The sequence below is a fragment of the Gossypium hirsutum genome, chromosome D05 (genome assembly GCF_007990345.1).
Source record: "Gossypium hirsutum isolate 1008001.06 chromosome D05, Gossypium_hirsutum_v2.1, whole genome shotgun sequence".
Taxonomy (NCBI): domain Eukaryota; kingdom Viridiplantae; phylum Streptophyta; class Magnoliopsida; order Malvales; family Malvaceae; genus Gossypium; species Gossypium hirsutum.
Genome location: NC_053441.1, coordinates 1,317,187 through 1,328,704, shown reverse-complemented (window position 1 = coordinate 1,328,704; position 11,518 = coordinate 1,317,187). Strand labels below are relative to the sequence as shown.

General features: G+C 32.5%; 1 protein-coding gene and 1 pseudogene across 1 annotated transcript; one reads left to right on the top strand and one right to left on the bottom strand.

The window, feature by feature from the left end:
- Window positions 1–2,929: 2,929 nt before the first annotated feature.
- On the top strand, window positions 2,930–8,217 carry LOC121217449 (pyrophosphate-energized vacuolar membrane proton pump). The gene is made up of 8 exons (XM_041093036.1): window positions 2,930–3,531; window positions 5,004–5,578; window positions 5,682–6,061; window positions 6,147–6,233; window positions 6,322–6,652; window positions 7,039–7,449; window positions 7,567–7,626; window positions 7,727–8,217. Exons 1-8 carry the CDS (start codon window positions 3,270–3,272, stop codon window positions 7,931–7,933), a joined length of 2,313 nt encoding a protein of 770 aa, XP_040948970.1. The 5' UTR covers window positions 2,930–3,269; the 3' UTR covers window positions 7,934–8,217.
- LOC121217984 (codeine O-demethylase-like) lies at window positions 8,150–9,912 on the bottom strand (annotated as a pseudogene).
- Between the last annotated feature and the right edge of the window lie 1,606 nt (window positions 9,913–11,518).

Here is an 11,518-nt window from a genome sequence, read left to right as displayed (position 1 = left end):
ATTTCGACCAAAAAAAACAAAGTCGAAAATAATTTAATTAAAAAAAACCCTCGATTTAAGGTAACAGGCAAAAGCATAAGATGAGATACTTTTGTGATCAAAAGTATATTAAGAACCCTAGTTTAAGGTGGTTTGAAATAAAGCCAAATGGAATAAACAAAGAAACAGGGAATAATTGGTGCAAAAACAGATTAGATTTGAAGAGTGGGTCCACGGAGTGGTGCTTGGTGTTGGCTAGGAAGCTGCCATCCACTTTGGGTGAAGGGTCCCGATCTCATCCTCACCGCCCGATTATAGGTTTCATTTTTATTTTTTATATTTTTGAATTCGTCAATTTGGATTTGGTGCATAATGTTGAATTCGTCTATTTGGATTTGGACGTGGTAGGATCTCAAAGTATCATGTCATTAAACATTTATAATTTTCAAGACTAATGATTAAAATGAATTTATTAACCTCAAATATTTATATTTTTCAAGTTTAAGAATTTCACTTATGAAGTTAAAATTTTTATTACTGATATACCAAATAATTATTCTAAAATTATTATAATTAATTTTAACTATTTTATGATTTTCTAAAATATACTCATAATTATAAAATTTAAAAAAGATGCAATTAAAAAACAATAATAATTTGAGTTTCTCTTAGAATTTGTTTATATTTTACAATTTTAAATGATTTTTTTCCATTTAGTTTCACTTGGCTTCGATGATTTGCTACCAAATTTACAAATATAACTAATATAAAATAAAGAAGGCTTATTTAACAAACTAATGCTTAAAATATACTTATTTTCTCGTATTGATATCTAAATTTATTTATGGTCGAAAGTGATACATAAACTTGCTGATTGAATCTTAACTTAATTGACCTGAATATTATTGTCAATATAAGAGGACATGAGTTCGAGTGTGTTAATTCTATTATTGATGAATTGAGGAGGGGCTATGGGTAGCTCAATCACATAGTGACTGATGGCAAAAAAGCCACATAAACACTGGGTGTCAGTTAATTTTTAATTTGAATATTTTAATTATTTGTATTTTAAATTATTATATATTTGTATTTTATATAATTTATCAAAATATAAAAATAAAAAACCATTAATTTGAAAATATTTTTAAATATTCTTTTAAAATTTTATTTGGAATACCGATATATTTTACTTATTTTTCAATATTTATATAATAATTGGACATTTTGAATAGCATAATAAATATCACTTCCGACAATAAATAATATGATTTAAATACTAATTTATCCGTAAAAAATAAATAATATTAATCACTCAAATATAAATAAAGCATAAATGTTAGTATATTACAATAAAAATAAATGAACTTTTATTGACCTATTAAAAATATTTATTGATTAATAATAGGTGTTTATTGCTCTGTTGCATTTGTATGTGATATCAAGGCCACATGTAGCCCACGCTTAGTGGCTAAAAATATGAGTCAAATTTTTATTTAAATAATTCCAAATGTATAAATGTTTATTCCAAATTCGCTTACTTATTTGGCACAACTCATTTTTTTAAGTAGGAAATGCTCATTCGAATCCAGATAATTTTTGAGAAAAGTTAATATTTGATCCATAAGTCATAATTTGAGTTGAATTTATTAATATTTTTATTTAATATTATAAAGTTGTATTTTTTATTTATTAAAAATTTAAATATAAACAATTAATATAGTTTAATAATTATAGTTTCTTATATTTAACTTTTATATGATATAAATTACATAATATAAAATAACAACAGACCATATTAGATAAGCTCGAACTTTAAATATCACATCCGAAGGATATTTATTTTCAAATACCCTTAATTTTTGCTTAAACTCAAATTTCAAAACATAATTTTCTATTTAAACCCTCTCAAATATCAAATAAACCTAATTGGGATAAATCCGCCATCTAATGAATAAACAATTTTATTTTTAAGGTTTTTAGGTACCAATAAAATTTTGTCATATCATCAAAACTTAAATACATAAAATTATTATTATACACTAATCCATATATAAATATTTTATGGAACTTTCCCACCATATTATTCATGGTCCATTTCTAATTATTTGATGACATTTCAACAAATTTTTTTATGTCATTAACACATAATTTTAGTAATTTTTTTAAACTTGAAACCCAAATCCCAAATCCTAAACCATGAATCTAGAATCTCGAACCCCAAAACCTTAACATTGAACTCGTAATACATAACTCCAAACCCATGAACCTTGATAGAGGCGATTCTAGGGGGGCTGGCATGGGCCCCGACCCCCCCTAAAATGAAAAATTACCATTTAGGCCTCTAATTTTTTTTTAAAATTTTAAATTAGTAAATGTAAAATTGTACTTTAGCCTCCTTAAAATTATAAAAATTTGATTTAATCATTTAAAAATTATAAATATATAGACTATAAAAAATTAAAATTTCATTCACATCTCCCTAAAAAATTATTCTGGCTTCACCCCTAAACCTCGAAACTCAAACATTGAGATTCAAGATTTAAGGTTTAGGGTTCAAGTTCAAGGTTTGAGGTTCGGGGTAAATTAATTACCAAAATTATATGTCAATGACATAGGACATTTGCACAAAAATACTACTTTAAAAAAACTTGTAAAAGAAGAAAGGAGGTTTATTTATAATTTAAAAAATTAATTATTTTAAGTAATTTAATTAAAGTTAAATTAAGTTGGATAAAAGATTAGATATAAATGAGTGTATAATAATATTTTATTATTTTTAAAATGTAATGACGTGAAATTATTTTATTGATACCTAAAAATCATATCTTTTAAAATAAAATAAATACTTAATGAAAAAAATCATCCAACAAATAATTAAACATAAATTTGATTTAATAAATGAAAATGTGCGAAGATAAAATCAAATAATTCATAAACCACATATACGCAGTACGTACGACACAACTCATTTGTCAAATGAGTAGTAAAATGACAATAACTAGTGGGAGGGTACATTATGTTAACACGAAATTCAGGATTCAATGTATATCCTTTTACCCTATTTTGATTTTATTACAATTTTTGGAAAAAAAAATGAAAGAAGGAAACTAGATCTTTAATTTTCACAAAATCCCTTCCATTAATTTTAGTTTCCACTTTCCACCGCAAACTTTTGGTGTATATAAACACTCACTTATCCGCCATTTTTTCATTCTCGCATTGAAAAACAATTCACGCTTTATCTCTCTTTCCCCCGTCGGTCATAACTTTGCATATCGTGGTCTTTGAGAATGGGGGCTTCTATTTTATCAGATCTCGGAACCGAGATCTTAATTCCAGTTTGCGCCGTGATTGGAATTGCCTTTTCTCTCTTACAATGGGTTCTCGTTTCCAAGGTGAAGCTCTCTCCTGGTCGAGACCCGGGTTCACCTAGAAACAACGGTGCGGGTGGAAAAAATGACTGCGCCGATTACCTCATTGAAGAAGAAGAAGGACTTAATGATCATAATGTTGTTCTTAAATGTGCTGAAATTCAAAGCGCCATCTCTGAAGGTTGTTGCTCTTGTCATTTTTCATTTTTTTCTTTTCAGTGCATGAGATCTGTTTTTTTTTATTAATATTCTTTATATTTGGTATGTTTTGGTTTTTTTTGATATTGGGTTTCCGTGAATGTTTTTTGTGTTTTTCTGGCCGTTTGCGTGTTCGAATTAGTTTTGACTAAAAATGAAACTTTCTTTTTTGACTAAAAATGAAACTTTCTTTTTTCTTGTTGTGAAATATTTTGGTTTGTTTTGTTCTTCAAGTTTAGATCTTTTGTTTCACATTGTGTTTCATCAAATTTTTGGTTGATGGAGTTTTTTTGTTTTCGGTTTCTCTGCAAATGTTTTGTGATGTTTTATGAATTATTACGGGGAAGAAGAAAGAGTTCTGGAGCACGAGCTTTATGTTTCTTCATGTTTTTCTATGTTAAAAGTGTTTGTATTTTTTTATTAAAAAAAGCCAGATATTTGCTCTTTTATATTGAAAAGCCATGAAAAACTACAGCATCTGCAAGCTGTCTTCGTATAAAATATGTGCTTCAATGAATCTTAAGTTTAGACCCCACGTATTTATTTATTACATCTCTCTATCATCATCAATTTAGTGTTTTTTTTAGTTTTAGGTTTTGTAGCACACGGTGTATTGAAATGGCATTGAAGAACTTTGGACGTTTTCTTATAATTGCCTACTTACTATGTGAAACCCTTATTTCCTACTGATTTATCAGCAGATTGAGAATTTATGGAAGAATGAATGTTGATACCTCCCGGGATTGATTGTTTGTTGTTTACATATATACAAGATCTTGTTTCTTTTACTTTTTGTTGAATTTGTAGCAGATCTGGAAGTCTTACTTTATATGGGGCATGGATTAAGTTTCAGTGAACAGAACTCTTAAGTTTGTTCATTTTGAAAGCCTTACTTAACAAAGACATACACGTTGGATGATTTAATTATACTTTTGTCTGAAATATTTATAATAGTAAAATCTGACTTAAGCAAATGATGCACTATTTCATGATTTGATATGCTTAACACTTTATTTCACTTTTGGAAAGTGAGATTCTTTTGACTGATTTCTATGCTTCCAAGGTTGTAATACAATGAATTGCTTTCTGGTGGCCCATTTCCTGGTTTGTTTTTGGGTTTTGAGAAACTTAATTTGTTTTTTTCTTAATATTTTAATGTTACTGTTGCTGAAATGCATTTGCTATGTCAACAAAATGTTGTATAACAAATGCAATTAGTTTTCTGTTGGAGGCAATTATTTCAATTCTATCTGTTATGTCATTGTTTTTGGTAATCTGTCGAAGAAGCATGGATGGTATTAAGAAAACACTAGCACGTAGTAGAGATATTGTCAGAAAAATATTCTTTTACAAAAGATTATTGGTATGTCTAGTTGCTCTGTGTATTGCCTTTTCTGTTGACACTTTTGGAAAGACTTTCCAAGTTAGCTAATTTTTGGATTTATGAATTTACAGGGGCAACCTCATTTCTTTTCACCGAGTACCAGTATGTTGGCATTTTCATGGTTGCTTTTGCAATCTTGATTTTTGTCTTCCTTGGTTCGGTAGAGGGTTTCAGCACAAAGAGTCAGCCTTGCTCATATGACCAATCTAAGATTTGCAAGCCTGCTCTTGCCACTGCTGCATTCAGCACAATATCTTTCTTACTTGGTGCTGTCACTTCAGTTGTTTCTGGCTTTATTGGAATGAAGATTGCTACCTATGCAAATGCTAGAACCACCCTGGAGGCAAGAAAGGGAGTTGGAAAGGCATTTATCACTGCATTTAGATCTGGTGCTGTCATGGGTTTTCTTCTTGCTGCAAATGGCCTTCTCGTGCTCTACATTACCATCAACTTATTCAAGATCTACTATGGTGATGATTGGGGTGGTCTTTTTGAAGCGATCACTGGTTATGGGCTTGGAGGTTCATCCATGGCACTTTTTGGTAGAGTTGGTGGAGGCATCTACACCAAAGCTGCTGATGTGGGTGCTGATCTTGTTGGCAAGGTGGAAAGGAACATTCCTGAGGATGACCCTAGAAACCCAGCTGTAAGTAACATGTATCTACAAATATGTTATAGCTCTATAAATTCTAAATATGAGTTCTGGTTCCTCATCTTGGGTTGTAACTGAGTTGCTCCCATGTTTTCAGGTTATTGCTGACAATGTTGGAGATAATGTTGGTGATATAGCTGGAATGGGATCTGATCTTTTTGGTTCCTATGCTGAATCATCTTGTGCTGCACTTGTTGTTGCTTCCATCTCTTCTTTTGGCATCAATCATGAGTTCACTCCAATGTTATATCCTCTCATCATAAGTTCTGTTGGTATCATTGTTTGTTTAATCACAACCTTATTTGCAACTGATTTCTTTGAGATCAAGGCTGTTAAGGAAATTGAGCCATCATTGAAGAGGCAACTTATCATATCCACTGTTCTCATGACTATTGGAATTGGGGTTGTTAGTTGGGTAGCTCTTCCATCTTCCTTTACCATTTTCAACTTTGGAGATCAGAAAGTTGTCAAGAACTGGTAAGCACTTGGTGTTTCTTTTAGACAAATATCAACAGTCATATGATTGCATTAGAATGAGTGTTTAACATTGTTTCTTCTGCAGGCAACTACTCTTATGTGTTGCTGTTGGTCTTTGGGCTGGTCTAATTATTGGTTTTGTAACCGAGTACTATACCAGTAACGCATACAGGTATCTAACCTTGATGGTGCTATTTTGTTTTCCTTGACTCATCCTCTATTCTTATTGATTTTAACACTTCCTGTGCTTTATCATGTAGCCCTGTACAAGATGTTGCTGATTCCTGCAGAACTGGAGCAGCAACTAATGTTATTTTCGGCCTTGCATTGGGTTACAAGTCTTGCATTATTCCTATATTTGCTATTGCAGTCAGTATTTTTGTTAGTTTTAGCTTTGCTGCTATGTATGGCATTGCTGTTGCTGCCCTTGGAATGCTGAGCACCATAGCTACTGGACTGGCTATTGATGCTTATGGTCCTATCAGTGACAATGCTGGAGGTATTGCTGAGATGGCTGGCATGAGCCACAGAATACGAGAGAGAACGGATGCTCTGGATGCTGCTGGAAACACCACTGCTGCTATTGGAAAGGTTTGTTATTTGTTTTTCTTTTTCTTACTTGAGCACTGGGTTTGTTTTCTCATTTTATTTGATTTGTGGCATATCTGGGTTGGTTCTACATAACAAGTTCTAATGCAGGTTTATTTGTTTTGGTTGATGCTGATGTCTTTGGTGAAGTGTTGCATTGGTCCATTGAAGGACCTTGTATTTGCTTTTCATGTCCTAATTTTTTACCTTAATTTAGTTGAATTGTAAGAGTTATTCAGTATCTTGTTTTCAGAGCATCTTGTTTCCTTCAAAATTATTTGCACCATGAGTATTTTTCATTGACCAGTTATGATTTTTTCTGTACTTTGTAACTTTGAGAAGTAGTTTTCATATGAAGATATTCATTTGAACATTGCATTTCTTTCCAGGGTTTCGCCATTGGTTCAGCTGCCCTTGTGTCCCTTGCCCTCTTTGGTGCTTTTGTGAGCCGTGCTGCTATTTCAACAGTTGATGTATTGACCCCTAAAGTTTTTATTGGTTTGCTTGTCGGGGCAATGCTTCCTTACTGGTTTTCTGCTATGACCATGAAGAGTGTGGGAAGTGCAGCTTTGAAGATGGTTGAGGAAGTGCGCAGGCAATTCAACACAATCCCAGGTCTCATGGAGGGTACTGCTAAACCTGACTATGCTACCTGTGTTAAGATCTCTACTGATGCTTCAATCAAAGAAATGATCCCACCTGGTGCCCTTGTTATGCTCACACCCCTTGTTGTTGGGATCTTTTTTGGCGTGGAAACTCTCTCTGGTGTCCTCGCTGGATCTCTTGTCTCTGGTGTCCAGGTAATGTTAACAGTTACCAGAGATTTATGATTGGAATCACATGTTATAACTTACTGCGTGAAATATTTCCTATAGAAGGGTTCATCCTAATCTTTTCTGTCTTGGTAACATTTGCAGATTGCTATCTCTGCATCCAACACAGGAGGTGCTTGGGATAATGCCAAGAAGTATATTGAGGTATCCATAATTTTACCGACTTCCATGAGCCTCTCGTTTGATTGGCGTTTCAAAACAATAGTTTTATATTTATGCTTTTGGATTTTGGTGTTGAATGCAGGCTGGTGCTTCTGAGCATGCAAAAACTCTTGGTCCCAAAGGTTCAGATCCACATAAGGCTGCCGTTATTGGTGACACCATTGGTGACCCTTTAAAGGATACATCTGGGCCATCACTGAACATCCTCATCAAGCTAATGGCTGTTGAATCTCTTGTCTTTGCTCCCTTCTTTGCTACACATGGTGGGCTGCTTTTTAAGATATTTTAAGTGAAGACAAACATCGGCTACTAGTCTACCATTTCCGATTCCTGTCTGTTATTCTCTTATAATTTTCATTTTTAAGTATATTTAGGTCGTAGCACATTTTGACTCTAGAGATCATTTCCTCTTTAAAGTCGTATTGGTAGTAAAAGTTTACCCTTTGTAACGACATTGTTGTTATTGTTGATGATGATGATGATTACGGTCAATCTAGGAAAAGAGTTGAAACTTGAAACCACATTGTTACTATTATTACTGTTTTGTTCAATGAAGAATGTTATTTTTGCTTCTCTGAAATTCCTGTCATGAGCTATTTTAATGATGAATGAACACTTTGAAAGACATGAAACCACATTGTCATGGAGGAACAAGCAATTGACCTCCGCAAGATGTTTTGTCGATAGAGAAGTGTCTGAAAACCCACTTGTTGGAGCAAACTATTTTTCCAGTTTCCTTTTTTCGTCAGTCACATTCAGCTGGTCCCATCTCGACATGGAACTTGCAAGAAATGGCCTTTCGTACAACCATTTTTGTTATTAATGTCAATGTCACACCAGTAACATTAAAACTAGTTGTACATTCTTGCAGATGCAGGCACTTCACAGCACATGCATGCATGGAAATGTGAATCTAGAGAGAAGGCCTTAATCCCTAGATGATCACATACCCTATGCATGAAATTTTACTTCCTCAAGTGGTACTTTGCCTTTCTGAAAGCATTCATAGTTGAAAGAAGCATATATAACCTTGGCCTGTTTTCATCTATCAATCCTTCAACAGGTCCAATCTCCTTTTCTGGCTCTACCTCATTAAACATTGCTACTGATATCCTCAACTTGTCTGTGTTTGTCACCACCCTGTGAACTGGACTCTTGAAGATTCCATTACTCATTATCTGCATCAATTAACGCAGATTAAACTAACACTGCATTGCTTTTTCATTTGAAGCTCTCTTATATAGTGTAGAGATATTAGATGCAAGTATGCTTAATGAGATATTACCTGCATTTGGTCACCAAGGTTGACAACAAGTACACGAGGAATGACAGGAACTGTGATCCATTTTTCATCTTTAACAAATTGAAGGCCTTCCACTTGTTCATCTTGCAATAAGACTGTAATCCATGATCAAGAACCTTGTCTGGTCTTGTACAGGGTGGATAAAAGTTAAACCTGACATGCATCACTGGATTGTCTCCAAACTGGTCGGAGAAACTATTCTCTTCTAAGGCAAGTGATTTCGCCATGGCCTTAAAGAGAAGATCCACCAGTTGCTTTAGCTTGATGGAATATTCATGCAAGACCTCTCTGCAAGAATTCAACTCATAGCTCACGGTTCTTCTAGAAAGTGTAAGATCTGAACAAATCACATACCACTAGACTGCAAAACTATATTTGAGAAATATTTGCGAAACCTAGCTAATTAAGAAACATGCATGCCGGATTTTATCTGGGTTTTCTGGCCAAAGATTGAGCTTTCTTTGATGTTCAGGAAATACCCTAAGAAACAAGCGAGTATTCCAGTCAAGAACTTGCTTTTCTGAGACTACCAAATCATAGCCTGCTCTGGAATACTTCTGCTTCTCTTCCTGCAGAAGTTGAAAAAACTGTTCTGCAACTCCACGGACTTTGTTTAGAAATGAATTGGAAATCCCATGGCCAATAGCCTGAAACACAACACAATTGCAAGAGGAAAATGTGGTTTAATTAAGATTCATGAGAGTTAAATGAAATTTCTATGGACTTTTGAAGAGAGCATATATAGAACCTGGAAACATCCTCCAGAACAGAGAGCCAATTTTAGTTTTCCCTGTTCATCTTTTGAGGATGGCAGAAGACCAAGATCAATAACAGGGACTGAAACTGATGCAGAAAGATCAGAAGAACCAACGTATCCAGAACTGCCATCTTTAGCATGAAATTCGGGGGTGGTTCATCACCGTTCATGGACATCTCTTGAACACTTTTAGGCAAGGGAACCCCATGATTGAAAATTTCGGAGTAGACAATAATAAAAATTATTAATATTAGTGAAGAAAGTAATTGACTATTATAGGAAATTAGGAAGACTTTTGAAAGTAGGAAAATTATTTAAAGAATATATTAAATTGTAAAGGTGTGAGAAGAGTTGGGCTATAATATAAAAAATTGGAATAAGAAAATACTAGATTAAATAAATGAAAAAAGAGGAAGGACTTAAAAGGATAAATTGATTAAATGGCTACCATTGTACCATTCATTTCTAATGATGATGATTTGATTAATTAAATATTAAAAAAAAGATGATGGGAGATATTTTGATAAGAAGTAGAAAAAAGAAAGATGAAGGAAAAATAATTCCTTTCACGTCTCCCTCTCTCCATTTTCTCAAGTTTTCATTTCTTTCATTTTAGTCCCTCACCATTTTCAACTATTTCCAGGCTTTAAACTCTAAAATTTCTTCATAAATTTTAAAGGAAATCATAAGAGAATCTTCATGGCAAGCTAGGTTTTTTTTTTTGAGGAGCTAGCTAGAATATATTCTTGAAGAGAGAAAAAGAAAGAGCTAGGGATTTATATTTACTTTATCAAAATTAATGGAAATAGTGTGTGATTTTTGTTTTGATATTAAATATTATATATGTATTGTGAGAAGGAGAAAAAAAAGTGAAGATGAAATTAGAATTGTAAGGGTAAAGAAATAGCAAAGGAGTGAAGGATTTTGTTATAAGTATATCAAGAATTTCACATTGTATAATTCAAACCCTAAATAAAAACTTAATAGTTTGTTTTAGTAATATTCATAGGATATATATTAGTACTTGAAAATGATAGTTTGGAACATCAAACTTTTTTAAAGTGAATTGAAAATGTGTATGGTGAATTTATTGAAAAATGACTAAATTGTAGATAGTGAAAAAGTTTAAATTGGTGATGTATATATAAATATGAAGCATTTGAGTGAGATGTTAGATGATGATGTAATAAATGTTAAGTGAATATTTATGATTTTTAATTTTATATAAAAAAGGACTAAATCATAAAAATAGTAACGATTGAATTGTTTTTTTTTAATTGTTGAGTAAATGTAGTGAAAATGTATATGTTATATGTTCAAGTAGACAAAATGAGAATTACTAGAATATAAATGGCAAGTTATTTACGGTGCAAGTGAGTGGCACTTCGGTGCAAAGTGATATCCGCATGTCTGTGCGAAGAATAATGGCACTTCGATGCATCTTATTGACATTCCTGTATATCCTATTGTGTTCTATTAAACTTACAATTGGACAATTGAATTAAAAAGGCGAGTGTATGTTAAATAGTAAAGGTAAGTGGCTTGTCTGGTGTGAATTGACATTTAATTGTAGTTTTTTTTTTAAACAAACTTGTGCATGAGGTTAGAGATTAACGCTAGCTAGTATTCTATATAATCACATTTGTATATTTATTCATAAATATATAAGAAATAAAATTTAAATATACCGTATAACTCTTGATATATTTACTAAGCTCTCATGAGCTTAACACATTTCTTTTAAACGCATAGGTGAAGATTCTTCTTGAAGTTAGAAGGTGAAGATCGTCTCCAACTTATCTCATCACATCTCA

Bases quoted from the DNA above. Each gene is read 5' to 3' on its own strand.
- LOC121217449 (XM_041093036.1), top strand. From the start codon at position 3,270: ATGGGGGCTTCTATTTTATCAGATCTCGGAACCGAGATCTTAATTCCA. The intron at 6,062-6,146 runs GTAAGCACTTGG...TTTCTTCTGCAG, and splicing joins CAGAAAGTTGTCAAGAACTG to GCAACTACTCTTATGTGTTG. The intron at 6,653-7,038 runs GTTTGTTATTTG...ATTTCTTTCCAG, and splicing joins CCACTGCTGCTATTGGAAAG to GGTTTCGCCATTGGTTCAGC.